Source organism: Medicago truncatula, chromosome 7 (genome assembly GCF_003473485.1).
Source record: "Medicago truncatula cultivar Jemalong A17 chromosome 7, MtrunA17r5.0-ANR, whole genome shotgun sequence".
NCBI classification, from domain to species: Eukaryota; Viridiplantae; Streptophyta; class Magnoliopsida; order Fabales; family Fabaceae; genus Medicago; species Medicago truncatula.
The window spans coordinates 5702589-5730531 of record NC_053048.1 but is presented as its reverse complement, the minus strand read 5'-3'; the positions used below and the strand labels follow the sequence as shown (position 1 = coordinate 5730531).

At 31.3% G+C, this 27943-nt stretch overlaps 2 protein-coding genes across 2 annotated transcripts; both read right to left on the bottom strand.

The window, feature by feature from the left end:
- Window positions 1–3585: 3585 nt before the first annotated feature.
- Window positions 3586–6500, bottom strand: LOC11424893 (F-box/FBD/LRR-repeat protein At1g78750). The gene is made up of 3 exons (XM_003621526.4): window positions 5844–6500; window positions 4491–5432; window positions 3586–4073 (listed from the first exon to the last, which is right to left on the bottom strand). The coding sequence occupies exons 1-3, from the start codon at window positions 6258–6260 to the stop codon at window positions 3864–3866; spliced, it is 1569 nt and encodes a 522-aa protein (XP_003621574.1). The 5' UTR covers window positions 6261–6500; the 3' UTR covers window positions 3586–3863.
- Window positions 6501–9857: 3357 nt separating this feature from the next.
- Window positions 9858–13064, bottom strand: LOC11424892 (transcription factor MYB1). Its single transcript, XM_003621524.2, has 3 exons — window positions 12941–13064; window positions 11313–11442; window positions 9858–10377 (listed from the first exon to the last, which is right to left on the bottom strand). The coding sequence occupies exons 1-3, from the start codon at window positions 13062–13064 to the stop codon at window positions 9858–9860; spliced, it is 774 nt and encodes a 257-aa protein (XP_003621572.2).
- Between the last annotated feature and the right edge of the window lie 14879 nt (window positions 13065–27943).

Below are 27943 nucleotides of genomic sequence, written 5' to 3'. Positions count from 1 at the left end.
TTTTTATTTGAGGGATACTTGGTTCTAACATATATATGGTTACTTAGTTTAGTCTCAACCAAAGGTTTCAAAACACAATCTTAAGCGATTAAGACTTTCCAAATCCGTCCTTTTATGTCAGTTACATCTGTCCTTTAAGTGTATGGATGCCCATTTAAATTAATTTAATTTCTATTAGTCGATTGACTTGTTCTCATTATTCTCTTGGCACCTTTACTAATGACAATTTTACTCTGTAGGATCATATTTTGGGAGGGAAAATTGAACTTAGATGTGAATCTAATAATCAGCGGCGAAGCTAGCAATATTTTTATGAGGTGGCCACACACACACACACATATATATATATATATATATATATATATATATATATATATATATATATATATTTTAAAACATTAATTGTGAATTTAACCAATAAATAAAAAAAGTTACAATAAATATTACTTATATAAAATGTACTTCATAAAATACACTTAAAGCAATAAAAAAGGATTATACCAAAAATGCAAAAGCAACAGATTTTACAAAAAAAAAAGCAACAACGGAACAAATGATTGTACGTAAAAATCAACAATTAAAACTGATAGTAGCTATTTATGAAAGTCGAACTCGACAATCCTTGAAAGACTCAAATTCATCCATAACTGCCTATAAGTTTAAGTGACTTGCAATGTTCTTTTCAATGTAAATAAAGTGTTGTTTCCTTTCTTTTGTCCAAATATATTTACTAATAAGTTAATAATATTATAATTTTAATTTAACATTCCTATGGGATGAATGTTGAGACTATATGATATATGTTTTGGACTAATAGTAATAGATTAAAATTTGTTTCTATTGTAATATTTTCTTTGTTTAATAAAAATAATATTATTAAAGATAGATTCTTCAATTTCTATGAGACGAGATCAAGTAATTTAAGGTTCTGAAAAGTAACTAAACATGATGCGGGGAGTTATTATTACTAACAGAAATGATAACTAAACACATAAATTTAGCCACAAATACGACACCAAGGGTAAAATCGTAATTTCAATTAAAAAACATGGACATAATTGGTTTTCCAACAGAACATGAGGGGTATTTTCGTGAATTTGCATTCAATTTCTTTCTCTCTCTAAACATTCTTGTTGTCTTCTCCGATCCACCTTATGTTCTCACCACCACTGCATCTTCTCCAATCCACCCTCTGTTCCACCACCATGTCCTCTTCTCGTTCTATAGATCAGGTCCCAAGGAAAGAAATTTGCATAGGAGAGAGATCTGTAAAAGAGAGAGATGTAGAGAAGAGTGAGAACATGAGAGAGAGAGAGATGGCAGAGGACGCGGCCGATCGCTGTGGGTTTGCGGAGAAGAGAGAAATTGAGATTTGATTTGCAAACGAGTATGGGTGGTCGTCGACGGAGTTAAAGAGATGGATGGAGTCGACGACGGTGGCTGGTGGCCAGAAGGGGTGTGTTCGAGAGTTGCAGAGACGGCACAAGAGATGATGACTTACAAAGACGGTGTTGGGATGGTAGCTCGCAGGTGAAAAGAAGACAGTCTGAGTTGCAGGGAAAAGATTAAAATAAAATAAAAAGTATAAATGAATAAGGATGTCGTACGGTGTCGTATTCTTGTCCAAAAACTTGTGTCCAGTTATCATTCCTGTATTACTAATGAGTGGAAGAGACATAATGGTTGCATTGAATTAATTCCGGATTTGTTGGAATTCAGCTGGGTAGTGGTAATATTCTACTCCTTCGTGATTCATTCGCAATAAATTTGTTCGGGTTATCTAGCATGAATGATCATTAGTGTTCGGGAGGGTGTAGTATGAATGAAGATGTGGATCAGTTTTTCGTTAGGTGCGATTTTTTTTAGGTACTTAATTTCTGATTGGCATGGCTTTGTTACCTTAAGCCCATGCATTTTACTACTTTTGGCAGATTCTAAAAAAAAATTGTATGAGTCTTACCATTATATGGCTTTCCAATGTTTGGAATATTTGGAAAGAAAGAAAGAGACATATTTTTCAGCATAGGAAGGGAAACTTACAAACGTTAAGTGATAAAATCGAGTTTCAGTCTTTTTGGTGGTTGAAAACGAGTTACACAACTTTGTTTTTTGACTATCATAATTGGTGGCTTGATCCTCTTTGTTGTTGTCTTGTTCGTGTTGTTTTTATTTTTTTTTCTTCTGCTTTTGTATTGACTTGTTAAGTATGTTCCTGGTACACCTTGTGCTGGACGGACTTGCTTGACCCAGTTTAATATATTTCATTTTTACTTTTTCAGCATAGGACAGAAAGCTTACAAACGTTTAGTGATAAAATCAAGCTTTATTCTTTTTTGGTGGTTTAAAACAAGATACACAACTTGTTTTTGACTATCATAACTGGTTGCTTGTGATTGGAAACTACACAACTTTTATATAAGACATTAAAAGAGTTGAGGAGTTAAAGGTTTAGAGTTCAAATCATGGCAAGAAGAAATTATTAGCGTTGAGAAAGATGGGATTTCTGGATTTTATGATCGGAAGCTGGATAAAAACTTCCAAGGTTGTGTTAAAATGTTTAATTTATTTAAGAATATAATCTACATTAATATTTGGAATGTTTATTTTTTAGTTTTCATGAAAAAAGGGCTAACTAAAGACAAACTAAAAGCCTCAAGGACAACTAACAAAGGAAGCATATTACAAGGACGCGGAAACTAAAATGTTTCATTTAAGGTTTCATTTTCTTAGAGATCAAGTGAACAAGGATGGTCAGAACATGAAAATTGTAAGTATGAGTTGCATTAGAATACTATTTCCCAATGAGCGTCAACTATACGATGGCGTCTCCAGAAAATCTACCTTTGTATCATATGATCTATCTTTCTCAGAGGAGGTTTACCGTGGAATGATAATTCAACTGCTGAAGTTTTCTGATTCATTTGCAAATAAAGCACTTCAGCATGGTGTATGTTCAAAATCCTCAACTTGTTCGAGACACTGTGATCTGACTCATGAATTTGAATCATTGTTTCTTTATTCCTTGGTGATCGGAAGCAATAAAAATCAAGAATAGATTCTGTGAAACAAGTAGAGACATTTTCAGGGAATTTGAGAATCTGATCTTTCGTACACCAGAAGTGGAGTTAGATTGTTGGGCACGTTCATCCGATGACATGTGAGGCCACTGGCTACATTGTTATTGCTTATCGGTTAAAACAAAATCTGGAGAAAAATTTACAAGAATTCTGCTTGGCTGTTGATGGAGCAGGAACTTCTTCATTTTATTCCCAGATGGAGCTTATAATGGAGTAGTTTGAGAGAAAATTAGAAGTTAAGTCATAAATTTATGAAGATCCTGCTTTATGCTATTTTTCTTGATGAATCACCTATGTCACATTAAGTGCATATTGGAAACCATTTGGGATAATAGGTTTTGTGAAAACACAGGTAAATACTTTGAACTTTATTGTAGAAGCTCATGAGTCAGATGTGTCGATTCTAAAGCAAGTTCGATGAACGACATGCTTAGTTTTTTCAATCAGATGTTTATGGAGACATCTGGAATTGAGTCTACATGGAATGTTTTTGATCAACAACTAAGGAAACAAATAATAACTTCCCTCCAATATTGAGTTGTTGCTTGCATATGAAAACTTCATTACTATGTTTCAGAACTCACAATAAATTCCTAGTTTCAACCAAAATTATCAAGCAATATAAATTCCTATTTATAGCTTCTTGTCATGCACTAACAAAATAGAGTTAAAACCAACAGAAGAAAAAAAGTTGAGGCATCAAGCTCAATAATGAAAAACAAAAGCTACATCCAACATGAACTATGAGAAAATAATCTAAAGATCTTTTTGGTGGTAAAAACAATCTTAACATCTATAATATTGGTCATAATTTTCATAAATTTCAGTGATATTAACTCTAGGCATTGGAGTAGTGTTTTGAAGCAAGTGTTCCACAATTTCGATTATTTCATCATCAGGTACGCGTGCATCAGACTCCTTGTTCACCGTCAACGACTCTAATCTAACAAAGCATGGAGGTTCCACCTTCTTTGAATTGTCATTTACAGTAAAATCCTGCACAATTAGAGTGAATAGGAAACATTTTCAAATGGATATTTTGCGTGAATACGGAGATGTTATGCATTATAAATATAAACGAGGAAACAAAAAAATATATATAAATGAGTGAACAATCATTCTAGTCACTGAATGTGTGAGGCGGTGTCACGATAATATCTAAATGTATGTAAACTAGAAATAACGTCCATGAGCGACTAAGTTGTTGGAGATTTCATTGATCAAACTAACTAACTGGAACCAGTTTAATTAGCATAAAACACTTTTGAGGACCAAGTTGATTAGCAAATGACAGATTCATAGATGTTTTTGTAATACATTCAAAGACTACACTTGCATCGTCTAACATATTTAAGGACCCAAATGATTGTTTTAATCAAAATAAAGAAGTGAAAGTATACTAGAGTGACTTACATTGTCTATTGCTTGAATGATAGAGTAACCAATTTTCAAAATCTTTACGTTCGCAAGCACTTGAAGCCAACTTAAGAAGACTGAAGCTTCTCCAATATCTTCAGAAAGATTCCATGTTGAATTCTTGAAGCCATCAATATTTACTTGTTGAAGAAAGGAAAGATTGCATGTTGAGGACAAGACTTGTTCAAAAATAAGACTGTTCAAGATAGTAAACGAACAAAGATTTGGAGTAGAAAGCACAATTTCATTAAAAAATTCATCAGCGAAACATATATGAAATATAGTCAAATTGGACAGTGTCTGATTAGATATGCAGAGGACTAGTGCATCCTCAATCAAATAACAACACCTGAGCACCAAAGTATTCAACGCATGAAGGTTTGAAAAGGGATCAACATAGTGATCGCGAGTTGCAACAAAGTTGACGTATTCAAGATGTAAAGTTCTTAATGCAGGCAAATGTAGAGATTTTGGAAGTATAGGAGATCTTGCAGCCGCGATACTACCACCCCTACGATAAGAAAGCTCAAGGAATGTCAAGGAGTTAGAGGCTAAAATTAAAGGGAGTAAATCAGATTTGGGAGTCAAGCTTGGATTTATCTTAATATTCAAGTTCTGAAGATTGTGAAAAAGAGCATATTGTATGAGTGTATGTAGGTCTTCTTCACCTTCCTGAAACTGAGTATCAATAGTAAGATTCCACAGTGAACATGATTGATCTCTACTAGACAGAACCCAAGACTTAAAGTTCTTAAAACTATTTTCATCCCACGACGGAATATATGTGAGAGTAGTGAGACGTTTGCAAAGATCCTTCCATCGTTTAGACAAGATGCAAGTCCGAACAGCATCTCGTGCTTCAAGAAAACTCATTATGTGGAGGAGTATGCAGTCAGGTAACTCACTAATCCTATTTCCTGCCTCTGTTTCATCAGTCCCCTACAAAGTTTCCGATTGGATAAATAATCAATTAGACATATATAGCATAAGCACTACTAATATAAGTATTATATAACAAAGGATAAAACAAAGTCATAGTATTTTCAGAGTTTTTATGGAAATAGTTATAAAAAACTAAGTTTTTCCCCTTCAACTTCAAATAAGTTAATCCAAACAGACATCATATCAATTATGCAAATATTAAGATTAAACATTCATTTTAGACCCTAAATGCAGTAGGGTTTTCACCATTTCCCTATATTAGAAATCTCTTCTTTTTACTTAACATGCACGCACTCACTTGATACACTTAGTTAACTGCAGTTGCTTATATCATGAAGCACGAACACGACACAGATACGCCGACGCTGCTAATAATTTGAGAAAATCATATAAAATTAAGTAGCTTACCTTATGGCTTTTGAGTTGTTTGGTTATGATTGGGGGAACCCAATTATCAACAATCCATTTACGATGAACCCTCAGCTTCTCCTTTGAAAACACTTTCGTATTAGTGCCAGATACACTAACCCTAAACTTTCCATACCCTAAATCTTCCTTTACGTAGCCCTTCCACCACCCTTGTTTCCAGAACACATCCACATCGTCGCCGATCTTTAATTCAAAATCACCCACAGGCAACGGCACTGGTCGGATCTGGTGAATTCTGACAACAGTTTGTTCCAGTTCCAAATCATTGTAATCAACCAAGAATTCGTTGGAGGAGACGCAGCTGATGATGGTGCCGGTGAACCATGGTTCATATATGCTGCCATCGTAGTTGCTAATTTCCACAGGGCAGCCCGGGTCGAACTTGAATCTTACCATTACTATGTTCACGTTGTCAACTATCAGTTACTTTGGAGATGGAAGTGAGAAAGAGCTATCATTTCTCGATAATAAACTACTTTTGTTTTAAGAGGATCGATGAGCTACCCATTGTTTAGCATAGGAAAATGGAGAAGCATTTAATACTTTGAGAATCAATAACCTTTTGAATTCATGGAGCCGTGTGATCATAATGCATGAATTAGCCATATAATCAAATAAATGGGTCCACTATAATTACAATGGTGTATAATGAGTGGTCAAGCAATTATTAATAGTGGGGTTAGTGGGATTAGGACGGGAAAATGGTGGGTTAGTGGATTCATTAGAGAATTGATTGGATGGTTTAGTGTAATGAAGTGATATGATTGGTTAGCAGATTAGGGTTATGTACTTGTAAGCTAAGCTCGGATATTCCAAAACGGAGACGTACCCATATCGGATATGTATTGGATATCGATACTCCACGGATATGCACTGCGAAGTATCAGAATTAATTGTTTAAATTTTTAAAAAATATTTTAACGGATACGTATACGATACTACACATGTATTTTGTTATATTTTTTTATTTGGAAAGACAGTTTTTTGACTACGTATCCGTGCGGGATCAAAATCATGCAGTTCGGGGTAAAAAACCGAGTGATTTGTTTGATATTTTTTTAGTTTTTTGAAAAGGTTCCTTTTTTTAGTTTTTTACGAAAAAATTCCTTTTTTTTTTTTAATTTTTGAAAAGCCAAGTGATATTTTTTTAAGAAAAAAAATTCCTTTTTTTAAATTTTTTTTTTTCGCTTTCCTATCTCTTTTTCCTTCCTCTATTCAAATCCTAACCTAAAAAAACCAAAAGACCAATAACTCAGCATAGATCTAAAAAAAAACAACAAATTTTTTTTGCTACCTTCTGCTTTCTTTTTTTTAAACTGTGATGTTAAGTCTGATTTTGTTGTGTTAGGATTCAGCTATATTGTGTGTTTTTGTTTGGGTCTTGATTTCGTGTTTGCGGTGTGTTTTGTTTGGATCTGGATTTCATATTTGTGGCCTTTGTTTTTGTATGCTCGGATTCGGCTCGGTTATATGTATTTTTGTGGGTTTGGTTGGATTTGTGCGGTTCTGTTGAGTTGTTTATGAATGATCTAGGTGATGATGTGTTGCTTTATGGACTTTGGTCTTTTTATGATTCTAGAAATTGAAAAATTTCTAGGGTTTGAGTCTAAAAATTTCCTGCCCTTTTGTTCTGATTTTTGTTTTGATATATAGACAAAAATTTCCGAAATTTTGCAAGGAAACCAGTTGGAGTATAGCATTTTCCAGGAGGAGCCAGTTCCCCGAAAGAGGACTAGGAGCCATAGTAGGTTTTTTTTTTTTTTTTTTTTTTTTTTTTTGTATTGTTTTCCTGACAATTGTATATATTTAGATAATTTTATGACATTTTGGCATATGGATGTACTATATTTACACTCGCACCTTTGCATATTTTTATGACATTTTGGTTAATTTTCGATTTATTTTTCGTATTTTAATTTTGAATAAATAATGATTTAAATCTTGAATGTATGAATGAATGAATTATTGCATGAATGGATGAATACATGGATGAAAATGTTTGAATAGATGTATGGAAGTATGAATAAATGAATGAAAATAGGGAAAACAAGTTAATTATGTTGTTATGTTACTTATCACAGGCAGAACGTGACTTAACTCACATTGGCTTATAACCCACGCGAGTTAAGTCACGTTGACCTGAAATGAGCATGAGTTAACTCACGTTGACATAAACTTGACTTAAGTCACGTTGATAAAAGGCTAACGTGACTTAAGTCACGTGGGGGGTAAATTCGTCAGTTTGTATGGGAGTGAGCAACTTTGTATGTGAGAAGAGCAATTTTCACTTGGACAAGTCTAAAGGGTTTGGATCTCATTCTAAAAGCTAACTTAAAAGATAAGGGTACTCATACATATTTATACATTTAGCAACCCGAGAACTTGAGCAATATATAACAAATAACAAACTACAAACAACTTCAAAACCAACTTCAACACCCACCTTCACGCTCAACGTGGATCTGGGTCTAATTCCTACATTACAATCCTTAATCCGACTCTGATACCATGTTAAATAGGAAATCCAACTTATCTACATCTGGTAAAGAAACTCCCATCAAACAGTTGAACAAACCATCCTAAATTATATTATGAGTTGGGACAAGATTCCGGAAGGTTATTGCAATGATATTGAGTCCATGATCGCGGAATTCTGATAGGGTTCCTCTGACTCTAGTAGGAAAATCCATTGGATAGGTTGGAATAGAATGGGAAAGGCAAAAAGCAAAGGTGGTATGGGGTTGAAAGGGTTTTCTGAGTTCAACAAGGCTCTACTTGAAAAACAATGCTGGATGCTCCTCACAATTATACTCTTAGGAGAAGATAGTTTTGATTTTGAGTATGTGTGGAGAGACTTGTTGGTGTTAAATGGATCTATTGCTTTGATTTCAAATTATTCAAATGTGGATACTTTCCATATATCTATTTTAGGGGAATTTGGTGTGAAAGAACGTGAGTGTCCTATTGGAGATTTGGAGTAGGAAAGAAAGCAAGTAGATTTTTTACAAAAGAAGTAGTCTATTTTGATTAATGCACTCAGGTGATTGAGGAGCTCAATTTTACAGGAGGTGCATTATGGGACAAGCCTATAATTTACAAAGAAAGTCTTCTTTCAATTGGAGAAATAAATATGTAATTTTTTTCTTGTTTCCACCCGTTATTTGCCTCTCCAATTGAAAATATGGAGAAATCATATCATATGCATGTGTATATTAGCAAGATCTTGTGCTATATTTTACCATTGTTAGATGGGTCAACTGGAAAAGATTATGTAACTAGTTAGTTATACTAAAAACTTTTACTTTCGTTTATGTATATTGTAGTGAAATATTAAACCGTTCAATGTTTTTTCTGATTGTAAGTCAACATTTTGATGAAAGGATGAGGAAGGTTGACGGTTATTAATTTCTTAACGTATTGTGTGTCATAATGTATTTTTTTAATTTTTTTAATGAAAGGGAGGGCCGAAATCCGAAAAAAGAAATTACATCTTAATCAAGCGCGGAAAAGTAAATCTCCGCTTGATCAACAACTAACAAATGGTTAATTTGAGTTGGGCACGACTCATAATACATCATCTCATTCCCCATGATACAACTATTTCTTCGTATTTTTTTGTGTTTGCTTCCATATAAGATGTTTTTTCATATAAGATGTTTTGGAACTTTGGAACATAATTCCTCCCTTTGTAATGTCTTATGGAGCATCTTGAATCTTCATTCTCTCATTTTTCCAAGGTCTTCACAAATCTTCAGGTGTATTGCTTTGCCGATTTGCATGATTTCTTCTTGAATTACTTTAAAAGACCCTAAAATTGCTATTCGAGAAGAATATAATTACAGACTCAAATATAGAAAACATTACAAATATCCCGAAATTATAAGCAATTGTTCTAATACTACTCATACAAATAACTTTTATAAAAAAATAGAAAATAATAATAAAAGACCATGTTGTATAGAGCTTCAACATAGAACTAAGAATATTACACAACTAAAGATCCCAAAGAGAATCATAATCACAAATGTTGAAATCCCAAAAGTCATCAACAATTGAAAACTCCTCATAGTTCTCCACTTGTAATGAAGAGGACGATCCAATTATCTCACTATCTACTTGCTCCCCCAAGTTCCATAAACTTTCTGACCACATTGTACAAGGTATTGGGACATTACCTAGAATTGGTTGTGAAGAAGAAGCACAATCTTTACCAATTTGGTTAGGAACAACCATAGTCATTTTGTCATCACGATCTCTAGGAAAACAACCATCATTGTTTGAAGCCAATAATGGTTGTGTCACAAAATTATTGTGTTTCACATTCAACCAAGATGATTGAGTTGAAAAAGTTATAGGTCTAGGTTTAATAACTTGGTGAGCTTTCATTGTCTCCATTGGTTTCTCTTTTTCTTCTTCTTGTTTTGAAACCACCTTCTTCAACAAGTGTGTGTTCCAATAGTTTTTCACACTATTAGCTGTTCTACCCGGAAGCCTTCCAGCAATCAATGACCATCTAAATATACATATATGATTAAATGTGGCTAAAAAAATTGTATATTCCTATGTTCCATCACTAAAAAAATGATTTTACTTAAAAAGTAAAGGATAATTTTGTAAAATAACTCATAATTTAGTTTTCTCATACAAAAATAAATGGTATATTAATTCATATGATATTGAAAAAATAATGATTTATAAATTGAGACCCATGGAGTAAATTAAAAAGCATATAAAATTTGAAAACACAAAGTTTGGAATCCGTAAAAGGAGTCATCCTGGTAAAATACTTAAAATAGTTAAATATATTTTTGATTCCTATAAATATATCTATTTTTGATTTTAATCCCTCTAAAAATTTTCTTCAACTTTTAGTCCCTATAAAATTTTCAATCACTACTTTTGATCCCTAATTTTATGAAGATTTTAGTATATATTTTTTTTTTAATGAAATCGTGCAGAAATAGGTAGAATATTGTAAAAATCTCTCCCAAAAAAGTTATAATTTTTTAACAAAACATAAATTAAATATGAATTTTTAACCGCCAAAAATATAAAATTCATATTTTTTTTTGGTGGGATTCTTATAATATTTTAAATTTTTTATACAAAATTTTATTCTTTTTTTTTTTTTGAGGAAATTCAAAAATATTTCCACATACAAGTTTTATTTAAAGGAGACAAAAAATGAAGATGAAAAACTTTTGGGAACTAAAAGTTGAAGAAATTTTTTAGAGAGACTAAAACGAAAATATGACATATTTATAAGGATCAAAAACATATTTAACCCTATTTAAAATAAGATATGGAATGTAATCCCTAATCGAATTGGATCCTATCACATCAACAGATGAAAAATATCATAATTAATTATAGCTAGAATGCATAACAAGATGATCAACAAATATACACAAACACAAATTGAATTTTAATTTGGCCTCGGAAGCTTACCTATTTCCTAAGAGTTTGTGTAACCTTAGGATCATATCAACTTCATCCTCAGAAAAGCTTTTTCTATTGATGTTGGGCTTTAAATAATTTATCCACCTCAATCTACAACTTTTTCGACATCTATTCAATCCTGTAAGTGTAACAAACACATATTTTGATAAGGATAGTTGGATTCTATAATTAGTAACAACATAGTTGGATGAAAGATTCTCACAATAAAAATAAATAAATAATGTGTGATACAGTTGATTAGCATTTGTTTAGTGGAATGTTCGGGGTTCAAACTCAGCCCCCTATATATATAATATATAATATTCATACCAATGAGATAACATCACAAAAACGATTAACATTTGGTTGTATATTGCTATACAAACATTTTCTTCTATATAGTTGTTCAATTTAATTAATTAGACTTTTTTTAAAACGAATTATGATTGTATATATCCAATATAGTGCACTTTCTATTTTATTTGAAGTTCCACGGTAAATCGTGGCTCTCATCCATGATATCGAATTATGATTTATATGTTTTTTTTGGTAGATTCGTTTTCTATTTCCGTGTTTTTAATTTGTTGAGTAGTCTAGTAGAAAAAAATTCAATTTTTTTAAGGTGAGTAAATAGTTGTTTGAGATTTGAACTTCAAACCCTGCATTATATTATACATTGTCCCTAACAATTCAGTTAAGTTCAGCATAACAATTAAGTTGAGTTAAGCCCTGCATTATATATATAAATCGCAGGTAAATTTTATAACTTAAATATATAATTTTTTTCAAAAATAGTAGATTAATGTAATATATCATACTAATAATTTAAACCATAATACATTAATTGGTATCTCATAGTATTAATTAAAAATCAGTAAATAATAGATTAATGCAATATCTCATATTTATTAATCAAAATAATAAAGAAGCATTGATTTATATACTTGGTTCGGTTCTTAAATCCATAATTCAATCTAATTCGATAGAATATAAACACCACTAATCCCGAGTGAAGGGGTGGATTCAGACATAATATTTTGCAGCTGTTAAATTATGAAAGAAACTTTAAGTAAATTATACTAAAAAAATAAGAAATAACATTGTTTCTCTCAAGAAAGCATAGGAAAATATTTCTTTATACTATAAAGCAAAACAATGACTTTGTAAGCACAATAACTAAAGCATTCTGAGAAAAATCAAAATTCAAAATCAGAATTGGAGATTCAACAAAGAAAATCATCAGAGTTGGATATTCAGAATTGGGATACATACTAATGATGCGACATTTATACATCAAACATTATATCTTAGAGATAAATGCTTATATTTTTCACTTATTTGTCTTTGTAGTCGATTCTCACATGCCAGAACGCGCGCGCGTACACACACTTTTTGAGTAATACTCTAGTGTGCTATAGTCATACTAAGTCATACGGTGGATCCATCCCTACCGGTTTGACATTGATTATTTGGGCTGTTTTGGATATAAGCATAATGCTAGCAAAGTTTTATCAAAAGAAATAACATTTTAACAAGACATGCAGAAAAGAAAATTAAACATGGTTAATTTACATTTGGTTCTATATGTGTTTAATTTATATCATTTGGTAGAAGAAGTGGCATTCAATTCATTATACCTGAACCTGCTCTTTGAGGAATTAAATGCCATTTTCCTTCACCATACTTGTTAATGTAAGCCTTGAGTAAGTTGTCTTCCTCGTATGTCCATGCACCTTTTTTCACGCCTATGGTATTATCCATATCCATACCCACACCTTTAATATCCTCGTATACCCTTTCCTTAATCAACTTCATATACAAATATATATATATATATAGGCATGGTGTTTCGTGTGTATCACACACACTTACACCCACATAAAAAAAAGAACAAATATTAATAATTTAACAATCTAAATTCACTTTCTTTTGACAAAAAAAAAAAAAACAATTTCCATTATTTTAAACTAGCATTCAGATAGGCACGACTCTTTTTATGTAAATTATGAACGATATTTTTTATGAAACTAATTAGATTTTGAATAAAATTATGTGCGTATAGATGTTTGTGATTACAAATTGTAACAACATACTTATCTTTTTAAATTACACCAACAATATAATAAATATAATATAAGATCTTATCTTTTTCAATGACATCAATAATATAACATTATTATAGAAAAATTTATTTACGGGTATAATTGGAATAATAAATAATTTAACCCAAAATATTCTATTTTCTGTATACATTGTTATAGATAATATAATATTGTTCTCATGGACAGATCTCAACACCGCTTGGTGTGGTGCCACACCAGTTTTTTTTAAAATCTTTTTTTAATTTTTTTTATCAATTCATTGTATAAATTTACTTATATATATATATATATTAATACAGACATCTAATTTTGTTTTTATGTTTATAAATGTGTCTACATATTTACTCATATATTAATACGGTGGTATATTTTTTGTAATTTATACATGTGTATATATTTTTACTCATATATTAATAAAAAAAAATTTCTTTTAATTTATACGCGTGTCTATATTTTTACTCATATTTAATACAAAACTATTTTTTTTGTACAATTTATACATGTCTATATTTTTATTCATATATCAATACAGAGTTCTATTATTTTTTAATAATTTCTACGCAATTGCGAATTGCTTCCAAAAAAAGAGCGCAACACGCTCACTCGTCCATATGCACGGGTATCCTGATAGAGCATTCGATTCATGTGTTGTAACCTATATAGAAAGAGACGTTTTTTAAACAAATAGTAATGATATAATTTTACTTCATTTTCAACAAATGAAAAATAGATTATTTTCTTTGTAATTTTGGTTGTTATAACTATTTTTAATATAATTTTTTATTAAATTTAATATTATTTAATTATTAACAAAAAAAAAATGCCCCACTGATATTGTGAGGCCAGATCCGCCCCTAATTGTTCTTGTTGTATGTGGTGAAGTTGTTCTTATTTTAATTGAATTTAACTATTTTTTTAATTAATAATTTAAGTAATATTATAAACAGGAACAATAAGGTTATTACTTATTATTGTAAAATTAAAGAATAGTTTTATCAATTTCTCTTTATCCTAGTAACCAAAATGGTTGTTATTGTAAACAGGAACATGAAGGTATTATTTTTCTTTTATTTTCAACATATATATATATATATATATATATATATATATATATATATATATATATCAAAAATAAAAATATATAATTAATTATTTATGCAATACTTGACAAAAAAAAAATACTTATACAATAAGTGCTTTAAAAGAAAGATGCTTAAAAGACAAAAGTACTATTTTGGCGACAAAAGAGTAGGGCATCACTTTCCCTTTCAAAAAAAATTTAGGTCCTTTTCATTTTTCTTCTTTCCTTTCTTTTCATTTCCTTATTGACACATCCTTTTCTTTCATTTTCAAAGTACATTTATTTTTTACAATCACTTTCAAAAGTACTATCAGTATTATTTTATTTTTATATTTGAGACATATATATTGAAAGTACATTTATTTGAGGCAAGTACAGAAATTTATCCTTAATAGAGTAAACAAGCATTTATTAATGATGGATTGGTTTAAGTGATAAACGACGTGAACCTTTTAAGTATATAGTAAAGGGTTTGGTTCATGCGTATGGAAAATCCGATAGTGAGAAGAGAATCTACATTGTGTGTCCCATAAATTCCACGACGGGGATTAATCAATTTTAAGAGATGGTGGAAACTTTGTATCAATAAAAAAGTAAACAAGTATTTCTCCTTTCTTTTAACGACTCAATTTAGATAATAAAAGGTTACAGATATATATTTGATGTGTTTGGATGCAGTTTCGAATCACTTACTTTTTTTGTAAACAAAAAAAAAAAGAATTACTTACTTTTTTTTATGAGTTTGGCCGCAAGATGTAAAAAAAGTAAATATGAAGAAACATTTTATGATAAAGGAGTGCAATTTCACAAATATGACCCGTATGTATAAATAGTGCAAAACCTTGTGCTCAAAACAAAATATTATCTATTTTATTTTGTCTATAGTTATAATTTTTTTAAATATTTGACGAATGGCTCTAAGATCCTCTCGTTCAAACTAAATTTAATTGAAATAACAACATTAATATGTGTATTGAAAGTTATCCTCTCGTTCTCAAATTTGTATTAAGAGTTATATTTTGGTTGATAGTGACAAAAACAATGTAAAAAACAACTTGTTTTGGTTTGTAAATCATAGCACAAAATTATAGTAGATAGGAACATTCTATACGTTGAATTCTAATTCCAACTTGGAATTTTTTTTTTTCTTTCTAAAATGACATGTTTCTTGTCAACTGATATTGGAGATTGATTTTCAGGAATGTTTAGTCTCGTGTTTTGAAATTGAGTTGCAGTCTTTAAAAACATTTTTCCATCTGGTTATGATCAATGTAGCCAAGATCGAGTCCCAGGTCGTAGGATCACACGATTTTACGTGCCACATCCCCTCGACCGTGCTTCAACGTAACTTTGCTCTGATTCAGTTTTACTTTGTTTCCTCTACTTTTTGCCATTTTTCCTCTGTTTCTTCTGTTTTTTACCGTTTTTGTTTCATTTGTTTTTCTCTATTTTGTTGCTTTGTTCCTCTATTTTTCCTGTATTATTTATGTTTTTATGCTTGGCTCTTTTGCTTTCCCTCTATTTTCACTATCTATTTCTCTCAACTCTATCAACAACCTACCGATATACGAACCATGTTACGTTCCTTGTGTTTACGTTCTTTCACCAGTCGAACGATCCTTAGGATCTCGATCCTAACTACATCGGTTATGATAACTCCTTGTCAAATGAAATTGTTTTCCCTATAAGAACCAATTTATGCAGCACAATGTTGAAACTTCTCTTTTGGTTGATTAGTGTTTTGACCATAATTGATATTCTAGTGTTAAAAAATTCATATTGTGTTTATTGTCATTCAAATGGGAGAATGTTAGAGTATTTTTTTAATTAATTAAATATGAATTGGCATAATCAATTATTTATGAATTATTTTTAAGGAGTAAGTTATTATTAATATAAAATATGGTATAGTATTATTAACCACTAATTATGGTGCGAAAGGGTACTACCTCTATTTTGTTTATTACAGGAGTATGATATGCTTGGTGTTGGAGAAACAATACTATTTTTTAGGATCAACATTGGCGTATTCAAGATGTGGTGCGAAAGATCTTTTTATTACATGATGAATGCATTTATTACTATCCCAATCTCGGTTTGGACCCACACTCATCACACCTCTTAGCTCATTGGATCCCCCTTCGGAAGGTACACTCAAACTCAATAGTGATGGTAGCTTTCTAGAAGATTTTGGTTGTTTAGGTGTTGGTGGTGTTGTTCGCAACCACGATGGAGATTGGATAGCAGGTTTTGCTCACTATGAAGTTGGAGGTGATGTGTTATTAGCTGAGTTACGTACTATCCAGATAGTTCTTGATTTTTGTAGTAAAAAAGATTATGTCAACATTATTTGTTAGAGTGGTTGTTTGGAAGCAGTTGACCTTATTATTGTTGATTTTGATCATACCTTGCACACTTATGCTACTAGCATCCTTCATATTAGAGATGTTTTACATGGAAATGGAAATAGAACATTGGTGCATATTCTTGGGGAACAAAATACATGTGCAGATTTTATGGCTAAGGAAGGATCACATGCAAGGTGCTTTGGTCACTGAAACTGCCCTCCGTCTGACATAGAATCTCTCATCCTGAGAGATAAGCTTGAAACTTAATTTTGTCCTTTCCCTCTTTTTTTTCTTTTTGCCTCGTTACATTGTAACACTACCAAAAAACTTAACCACTAATTATTGACGAATAGTTTAATTGGGCTGTTGTTTCTTAATGAACTATGATGGGTGAGATCATTTACTTAAGTCTAACTAGAGGTCTTTACCCTCATCCGTTTAACTATTTAAACTTTATCCCATTCTAACTTCACATGTATATTTCTATCAACCGAGTTAAGCTCACAAATATATTTTTTCTCGAATTTTTTGTAAAATATTTGTGTCAAAAATATCATTTCACTAATATAATTTGGTGAAATATAATTAAAGTGTAGTAATTCAAGAAATTCTACTATTACACATGACTTTTTGCGGGAAAAATCTTCACTATTGTATGACAGTTTTACATGAAAAAGAGTTAAGATTCTCTCCATTTATTATTCTCTCCATTTCATTCATTTGGAGAGATATAGACACACAAAAATTTCGAAAAACTAAAAAGTAATTAATGTTGGTGGAATTCATTTAATAGTAGGATTCGCTATCTATTTTATGTGTTTATATCTCTCCAAATTGTATACTATATTTATTATATCAAATGGAGAGGATCTTTAAAAAAAAATAGTGACTTCTTGTCGGTTACATGAAAAAAAAAAATGGCAGTAAGAGTAAGACGGTTCAAATGTGTACGCTTGGATATCTGTTGTTTAATAATACAGGCCATACATTCAATACCGTTAGAAACTAAAAAAATGTCAGTAAGAGTAAGACGATTCAAATGCGTACGTTGGAGTTAATGCTTCACATCCTAATTAATTTTGGAAATAATTTATGGGTTACGATAATTTGTGCTTTAAAAATAGAGTATAAGTTAAAAAGAGAAGTAAAGAATTATTTTTGTATTGAGAAGATAAAGTTTAAACTTTTATCAAGAATGCTACGGTCGGTGACAACTCTACAAGAAATGCTACTTTCTTAATCCTTAATTATAAGATTATTTACAAAAATTATATTCCCTAAATATAAGACTCTTTAGAAATTTTTAGACGCATTTATTATTATTATTATTTTTAAATATAACACCTAATAATCTATCAATTTGTCTTAGAAGTTAGAACATAAAATGTAACGTGGAGTGCATTTACATATTTAGAGTAATTTCCTTTCAAAAATTAATACTAAGAGTAATTTAAAAATAGTCACACAACTTTCAGACAAATTTATTGCTCAACAATTTTGTTCACGAATTTTGTTTATGGCGGAGGAAGTAGTAAACAAAAGTACGAAGAGAAAGGGACCATAGGAAGTGTTTCTATATATAGTCCAAATTATGAGATTTCTTTATGATGTAGGTCACACATTACGACATTATATGTTTTATAGAAATGATATATGTACGTCTAGAAGTCTTAACTCAACTGACAAATACTAAAATTGCAATGTTGGATGTTGTGATCCGGATTCGAACCTGAGATCTCACAGTTGTGTGTGAGTTTAATTTCAATGGAGAACCACTTCATCTTAGACCAAAAAAAATAATATATGTATAATTAATTTGTGATAACTTTCTTTTTTATGCTCACGTTATATATTTTACTTTCTATCTCTATTGTTTTGGTTTTTCGTGTCAATATTTACTTTTCTTTGTAAATCTATTATTGTCTCCGGAATTATAATGTAAATAGTTGTTCAAATATCATACATCTATGTTTTATAGCGAGGCCTAATGTGAAATAATGACTTAAGTTTGAAGTCCGAACCTATAAATTAAAGCATAACATTTTTTTAGCAAATGAAACTTTTATGTTAATTTCTATAAAGTTGAAGAGTTGTGCCGTTGCATTACGCCATGAATTATAATTTTTTTTTGGTTACAATGTTAAGCAAAACAAACAAAATGAAGGTGTTCAAAAAGATAATTCGGCAGGGTAATGTGATGAAGGAGGTCTATGTCTAATGAGGCTCTAAGCTTAGCCATAAAATTTGTATATTGGTTCCCTTCACGAAGAGTGTGGCAAACTATGACGTTATTTTGCTCAATTAAATCTTTTATATCTTGAATCAAAACCGCATAGAAATGAAACAAATGGGGGTTGATACAATGAATGAGGTTACTTTGCTCAATTAAAGACTAGTCTATGAATGAGGTTGATACAATGTAAAGAGTCCGAATAACAAACTATCACAGCGATATCCATCTCCTTGTCCAACAATAGGCCATGGTAAATAGCAAATAATTCGATATGAAGAATGTCAGAAGAATCTTGAATATAGCCGAAAAAGCCTGATAAATAAAAACCTACATTGTTTCTTAAGACACCGTCGTAACCACTCAATAGGGGAGTCTAGACAACTTTCATCTACATTGAAAATGATGTTGTAGTGATTGTTATTGTTCCACTTAATAAGACTATCAACAGATGCGCTGCCCGAGATTGCAGGAAAGCAAGTGGAGAAAGTTTCAACCATACTATGGATGTTGGTGGTGATGCAAGTGAAGAACAAATTTTCAATATTCAAGCACATAAGATTTCAGTGACGCCAAGTCCACCAAACGGTGGTAGTGAAAATGAAGGAATGGGAACCCTTCACATGAGTTTTAAGCCAATCATACTCATTCATGTTAGAGAAAAAATCTGAGAAAATCTAAGAAAGAGATGGTCTTGAATATTATATATTTTTTTTGTTTCAAATTATTAATCATTTTAAACATTTTATACAAATTAAAAAATATAATGAATTTTGTATGAGAAAAAAAATCACGAACATTTTATAAAATTATCCTTCATTAATAATAAATTAAAGAATTAAAAAAGATATATCATGAAATAAGCAAAGATATAATAAAAAAAATGATATTAATGATATTGTGCATGCAACATGGTTTAATTTTGCCGGCATAGGATGAAGGTTTCACAGAGTGCTAACTTAGTTGGGATGTCGATATTTCCTCTTGATGTTTGTCTTCTCTCCTAGCCTAGCAAAGCAAAAAAAAGTATTATAGAATGACTTGTAAGTTAAGATAATATTTTTCCCAAAACTATTTATTTATAATTTAAAACGGATGTATTAGAGTGAGAAGGTAGAGGTGGAAGAGTAGCGGTTTATAATCATTGGTGTGTCTATCAAATATACCACAAATAATTTTTCTTTAAATCATATTCATGTGGTGGTTGAGGATTGTTTAAGGTAACTGGAGGTTGGTCTTAAAGATAACCGGAGGTTGGTTGGATTCTATGGTTGTTTTGACTCTCGAGAGCAATAAAAACTTGTTGAGACACTACAAAAAGTTCCAATGGCCAATTTATGCCGGTTAGAAACTCACTTAGCGATCGATTTAGAGAGTTATTATTATACAACTCAATCTCTTATTTTATTTTATTTTTTACAAAAACAAAATTAATTCGTTTCATTAATAATAACTATCTTAATACAAGATGGCATATGATCATGAATTTGAGGACTAGCATAAGATAATGATGTTCTAGCTAACAAGTCAGCAACAATATTTGCTTGTCTCCTAATGAAACTTATCTTAAAGTTTTGGTAAATTCTCAAGGAAGCTTTGCAAGTCTCTAGAATAGCGCCGAACATGGAATTGGTGTTGAGTTTCCTAACGATGTTGTTAGGTGTCAACCACTTGCTTGCAATCAATTTTGATAGACACATTAGACAAACCCAAGCTACCAAGCCACTTTATCGCTTCCTTTAATCATTTTGCTTCCGCCTTGTGAGATTGTGGTAATCCTAGAAACCAAGTTGTCCTAGCTTTTATATATGTCTTCTTCTCAGACACATGACAATGATGTAATAGCCTTCCTCTTGGAAAATTGCCGCATCGATATTGCACTTTGTCTCCCCTTCTTATGATTTCCTCCATCTGCTTTGTTCATGTTTGAAAGACCCGTTGTTGCTCAGCTCTTCTTCTTCACTACGACCCTCATTTGCACGAACTGCAGCCATTACAATAAGGTTTTGCATGCCATATATGTACATACATACTATGGCTTGTATCAATATCGCTCCAGAGCTTTTCGTTACTTCGCTTCCATATGCACCAGAAAGCCATGACAAACGTCTGAAGTTGTTGTTGAGGTAGTTGCTCAATAGCAATTGGTTGCTATGAAGATTGAAATAATGCGGTCGATAAATCAATTGACATATAGATAATTTTTAATAGTAAGAACTCATGCCATATTGATGCATTTATCTTGGTGCGTAGTGTTATACTTCATTCGGTCACTAGGAGCTATAGTACCAACCAAAGGTTAGAAAAACACAAGAAGGGGGGAGGATTGAATTGTGTTGTCATTTTTGAAAATCTTTTTAAGTGTTTAAACAAAACAGAGCAAACAGATAATGAGAGAGAGAGAGAGAGAGAGAGAGAGAGAGAGAGAGAGAGAGAGAGAGAGAGAGAGAGAGAGAGAGAGAGAGAGAGAGAGAGCTAACTATCGTGGTTCATCCCATAATTTGAGGTTAATCCAGTCCCCTTTCATTTTCAAGAGAATTTTCACTATAATCAAACAAGATTACAATTTGTCAAACACACAAGTTTGAGACTTCCATACCTCTGACAAGAGGAATTATACAACCAATGTTTACAACAAATAAGATTGGTTGTTTACACTTTGTACTCGGAGTCTGGTAAACTAAACTTGAAGTTTAATTAACTTCTGACCCTAAGAAATTCTAAGATTCGAAGTTTGTGAGAATTTTCTAAGTGCTTTTGAATTTGAAAGAATTTTGTCACTTGTAAAATATGTGTGTTCACTTAATTTCTTCATACTGCTCAGGTCCTCGTATAAGAGAGAAATGAGAGAGCTGTTGTTTGAAGAGTGTTAGTGCATCAAATTCGTCCTTAGGAAGCTTTGAATCAGTTTTGAAAACTTTGCCTCTAATGGATAATGATGTTGAATAGTACTACATAGGTCCTTTGTTACTGGTAGAATGATCTGTTACATTCTCTTTGCCACTGAATTTCTTTGTTTGTTTTTGCACGTGGTCAGAAAAAGATAAACAATACTATCAGAATTTTGAAAGCGACGTTTCTCCAAAAGAAGACAAAATTGGTGAGAGTCACCTGAACTGCTTACATGTCCTTCTTAACTTGCTTCCTTCTGAGTTTGAATCCATCATAGCTTGTTCTTATCAGAGTATAAGGCTTGATGCATCTTCTGATCAAATCTTTGACTTCTTCTTGACCTTTCTTTATATTATCTTCTAAATTCTTAAATTTTCCAATGCTTCTCTTGAGTTCGAAAATGTTTTCCATTGTGTTCGTAGCTTGATATATCAAAACTAAAAATTTGACTTTGAAGTTAGAATTTAATTATACGGCTCTGCATACTAGAAGAAACATTAGAGTACCCAATTGCTCTTTCGTACATTATTATCATCAAAACATTAGAGAAACTATTCTAAAACTCACTTTGGTTCAACAATACCAACCCAAAAAGTTAATGCATAAAAGAAAATCCAAATATGGAGCAAAGAGAACCAAATTAAAAAAAAATGCAGTGTGTGATTTGACAAGCACTGAACCCAAATGTTGATGGCAGCGAATGAACCAAGATACTTTGAGAAAAGTATTTATTGATTTACATATAGTTTCACAAGTAGAGTAATAATGTAATAATAAGTTTATAACCAAAATACTTGAAGACATTTCGGTTAATAAATCAAGAGAGTCCTAAAAGTAAATGCTTCTAGAATTGTAGTAATGACAGAAAGAAAAATGTCCAAATCGGATGATAAAAACTATCAAATTAAGGAGAGAGGTGCAAAATAAATCGGAAAAGAAATCATCAAGTATTTTGGGAGTATGTTCAGTGTTCTTGGTTTTCTCATTGCCTATGGGATTGTTCTTTGTTTTTGCTAGTTTAGGTTCTATTTTGATAGTTTAAACTTTGAAATGTCCTCATTTCAAAACCAGAATCATAAACTGCCATTGCTTGATTGCGTATAAATGGATTTTCAGCATATAACTTGAATGTGGATTGGAAAATTTCAGCATATTTATGTAATGAAATTCTATGAGATTAATACATCATGTTATTGCCTTACTGGTTTTAAATGGTTTTTAATTTTTATCGATTGTGTCTTTAGCAAAAGATCGGGGCTTTTTACTCTAAGCTTCTCACTTTTTTTTTTTAAATAATCTAAGCTTCTCACTTGAACCTTTAAATTAAATATTAAATTATTGTTAAATTTAAAATAGTTTATTTATTAAATAAATGATATGTTTAGGTCTTAAAATCACTTATAACATGCAAATATGAACTTTGTTGAAAAAACAAGGTCTAAAATTGATTACAGAAAGTTTAGATGACCGTACTCAATTCTCGTGAGCTTAGCTCAGTTGATAAGAACAATGCATAATATATGCAAGGTCTGGGATTCAAACCTCGAACACCACAAAAAAAAATGACCATAGTCAAAAGAAATCTGAGTTAGAGCAACAAAAACAACTTTTTGTTCTTTAAAATAAACGAAACATAATGAATTTAAAGGGAAACAAAAGCATTTAAGAAGAAATATGTGAAAAAGATAAAAGAAAATTGATAAATAATAATGTACTTAATGAAGTTTATACAAAATAAATATAAAAATCTTTTATGATCTTTATTTATTTTGATACAAATATCTTTTGAGTTGCTTCTCAATTACGCTAACATATAAATATATCACTTCTAGGAAATTCGTCTTTATTAGGTTAAACAGCTCGAGTTCCTTCTCAATTTCGCCAATATAAAAAGATTCCCTCTCACATAGTTTCCTCTCACTTTTCCACCACAAACCCTAAAAATTTCAATTCAGATCATTTTTACATTTTTTTCACTAAAACGAACAAATTCCCTCTAACCAATCGATTCGTCTTCATTTCTTGTTCGCTTCACCTAAACCCACCACTATTTTTTCTTCATAGATTGATTCCTTCGCTCACCCTCCCTTCTACAACGATCCATATTTTAATTTTATTGAAATAGTTCATAAAAACATGCCTTCTTATTGAAAATCATTGTTTATGATTCTTGTTTATTTTTTATTTTTTGTCTTTTGTTTGAAACAAAACACCTAAACCGTTTTTCTTGCCTTCTTTCTACTTTGTGTAATTTTGTACGTAGTTTCTTATTTAATTTAGGCTTAAATATGTATTTCATCCTTGCAATTAGGGGTCGTTTAAAAATTGGTCCTTGTATTCGTTAATCCTTGCAAATTACCCTTTCAATGTTTAATCATTTAAAATTTCGTCCCTCATCCCAGTTAATCACTGCCACGTCACTGATTAGCTGACGTGGCAGTTCTAATTGGCTTATTTCGTATGAATGGACCAAAATACCCCTGCTTTCCCTTTCTTCTTCCCTCTCTTTTTCCCTGTCCAGAACATCTCCTTGATGAACCCAGCAACACCATGGCTTTCCCTTCCTTCTTCCCTCTCCTTCATTCATCAATCTCAAATTCTCAATGAACCCAAAAACAACAACAACACCGTCCATCTCTTCACCACTCGAGAAACTGAACCGCAAACACACCCTCCAATTCAGATCCATCCAAACCTGAATCTGAACAACAGCAACAACAAATCCATAACAAATCATCAACAAACAGATCGCGTAAATCCCAATCTATTCACTTCACCAATTTCTCTAACAAATTATAGAAAAATCCCAATCTATATTCATGGGTTCAAACCATGCTCACTAAATTCAACCTTGATTCTCAAATCATCGACCCTTTAGCTTTGGGTTCTTCTTCTTCTTCTTCTTCTTCTTCTTCTTCTTCTTCTTCTTCTTCTTCTTCTTCTTCAATCTTCGATCTTCTGGAATGGCCGCATACCCACCACCTCAAGAAGAAAACACAGCCGCTAAGAGAATGAAGACTTGGTGTGAATCGGAATTTGATGATATTATTCTTCCGGCGGTGACAGAAGAATCTACGGTAACCTAGAAGAAACAATCGATTCATCAGTCTCAGAAATTTTTGTTGTTGTTGAGGAGAAGAGGGATTTGCGTACTGACGAAGAAGAAGAAGAGCGTGAAGGAGAGAAGAGAAAACAGTTATGGTTGAGTTTGAGTTTTTGAGTGAAGTTTGTAGAAGGAAGTGGAAGTGTGTGAGGGAAGAATATTATGTGACACAATGTCATTTCTGTTTGTTTTTGGAGTGAAAACTCATCACCATTTCTAGAAGAAGAAAAAACCCACCCTTTTAATGTTATTTCTCTCTCCCTCTTTGACCCTTTTTTCTTTTACTATGTTTTCAGATTGAGATTGTGATTGGATTATTGTTGTGTTGTTGTGTTGTAATGGAGGAAGAAGTGAATTAGGGATCCAAGTTCTAACTTTGTGAGGAATAAATGAATCTTTGGTGGTGGTTTTGTCACGAGTTGAATAGAAGAGGAAGGAGAAGAACCTGGACTGCATGAAGAAGAAGAAGAACTATGAAAGAAGAAATTGGAAATTGGACGATGAGGGTATTTTTGTCCATTCTCATGCCATTTTGCTAATTTGATGATGTGGCAGTAATTAAGTGGGTGTAGGGATGAAATTTTAAATGATTAAACTTTGAAAGGACAATATGCAAGGATTAGAGAATACAGGGACCAATTTTTAAACGACCCCTAATATTCTGTAAGTTAGTATTTTAATTTTATTGAAATAGTTCATAAAAACATGCCTTCTTATTGAAAATCATTGTTTATGATTCTTGTTTATTTTTTATTTTTTTGTCTTTTGTTTGAAACAAAACACCTAAATGGTTTTTGTTGCCTTCTTTCTACTTTGTGTAATTTTATACGTAGTTTCTTATTTACTTTATTACTAAAGAACTCATTTGACAAGTTGAGTTGTTTTCTTTGATCCACTATTGAAAATCGCTAATCCATTGTAATGATTCCATTTGCTGCCAAAAATATAAAGACCTCATCTCAAGTTTTCATACTACTTAGTTATTTTTCTTTCATGAATGCTCCACTTTTTATTGATATACCATTCGATTTAGTTGTGTCCTATTGAAAAAGTGAACAAAAGAACAAAACTTTTATATTTGCTTCATATATAGAAATGGAAGATGACACATTTAGACCATGAAAGTGAACTAAAGAGTGATAATTAGTCATATGAGGATTGATTTACTATCTAGTAACTAATTAAACCATTTGACTCATCCCATTTACAATATAGTTTTATTCACACAAATTACAGATTATTATGTTAGGCAGAATCAGTCGGTAACAATACTCTTTTCTTTGAATTTTCCTCTCAAAGTATTGTTGCTTATTACTTAATGTGTTTTCTGCTATATATTTAGATGAAGGAAAGATACCAAAATTTAGAATGAATCATGATCTACCTGCTTGTTGTGGACAAAAATGTTGCGACAAAAATGTTTAGACGACCAACAGGATAGATGAAGATTGCACGCTACCAAAGAAGATTTTGATCTTTATGATAATTAATTAATTGTAACTTAGAGATATCAATGATTTTTAACTTTGATTGTCAATGGCTATACATTTCTAACTTTTATGTTATATGCAACTAATACATTCATTTTATAATATTTGAAAGTTTTATTTGATAAATAATAGTCTCAATGATAATGTGCCAAAAATATATATTACCCTTAGATGAATTTTATATATTTATGTTTAAACAAAAAACAACGCACTTGAAGAGATATTGGAAAAAAAGGGCTATTTGTAGCTCTTGTATTTATAAAATGCTATTAAAAGTTTACTTGTTAACAAAGCTTATAATGGAATAAAGCGCTATTAAAAACCTTAGGTTTGCATAGTTTTTTGATAAAAAAAAATAAAAAATAAGCGCTAGTATAGGCTGTATTGTAGTAGCTCTTGTTGGAGAAAGTGATATCTAAAGAAATCCATTGATTGCGCTTTTAGACAAAAGAGCTATGTAAACCCAGACTTAGACAGCGCCTTATGTCTAAAAAAGCGCTATATTACCTTTACAAGCGCCTTTTATAATAGTACTTTTTAAACGCTATAAATAGTATAAAAAAGCGCTATATAAGCCCATTTTTGGCGTAGAAGTGATTTTCCAATTTAAAAAAGTTGATTTGACGACGTGTTAATGTCATTTTTCATGTTGGAATTGCCACATAAGTGCTTTTTTGGTCACATCAGTAAAAAATTGAACAAATCAACATTTTTGGAGGGGCGAATGGGGGTTAGGACTAAAATTGTAAAAAACATGATAGTACATGGACTGCTTTGTTCAATTTGAAAAAGGCAAGACCAGTTTTGTGAGTTGGTCAAAATGCGATGACCAAAGGTGCAATTAAGACTTCTTTATATATAATATAGATATAATGTTAAATTGTTTCTACCAATAACATAGTGAGGGCCTTAGCTTACACAATGGTGATTCTAAGTCCGTCCCGGACCATCTCTCTCATACTCACAATATGTTTTTATTCACTCTTTTTTTTTTCTTCCTTTTTATTATTTTTTACCAATAAAAGTTGTCTCAAATGGTTCCAAATATCACTACTCAAAAACTAAACATGAATTCCACGTCTCAAACGGACACCAAATATGTTCAATAGAATATAAAACTATTTATGGTTTGAACATTATGTTGAATCATTTTCACAGAATCCTATGTATAATTTTTAAAACATCTAACATTTTTTTATTCTCTTAATATTCAGTCTAAAAGTTGGAAACTAACTACTAGACGATCATGCTTGTCTATTCAGAATGGTAGTAGTTATTATAGCTTTGGTTCAAACATGTTTGTTTTCATATTCATCACAAATTCACAATAACCCCTCTTCATTTTATATCATCTTTATTGTTTGAAAAAAACATAGTACATAAGCGTTTTACAT

What these genes read in the sequence shown, in the direction of transcription:
- LOC11424893 (XM_003621526.4), bottom strand. Translation starts at nt 6,260, where the DNA reads ATGGTAAGATTCAAGTTCGACCCGGGCTGCCCTGTGGAAATTAGCAAC. An exon ending in AACAACTCAAAAGCCATAAG is followed by an intron (nt 5,433 to 5,843) that starts GTAAGCTACTTA and finishes GAAACTTTGTAG; the next exon opens with GGGACTGATGAAACAGAGGC. An exon ending in TCATTCAAGCAATAGACAAT is followed by an intron (nt 4,074 to 4,490) that starts GTAAGTCACTCT and finishes CTAATTGTGCAG; the next exon opens with GATTTTACTGTAAATGACAA.
- LOC11424892 (XM_003621524.2), bottom strand. Translation starts at nt 13,064, where the DNA reads ATGGATAATACCATAGGCGTGAAAAAAGGTGCATGGACATACGAGGAA. An exon ending in TCCTCAAAGAGCAGGTTCAG is followed by an intron (nt 11,443 to 12,940) that starts GTATAATGAATT and finishes TTACACTTACAG; the next exon opens with GATTGAATAGATGTCGAAAA. An exon ending in CACAAACTCTTAGGAAATAG is followed by an intron (nt 10,378 to 11,312) that starts GTAAGCTTCCGA and finishes ATGTATATTTAG; the next exon opens with ATGGTCATTGATTGCTGGAA.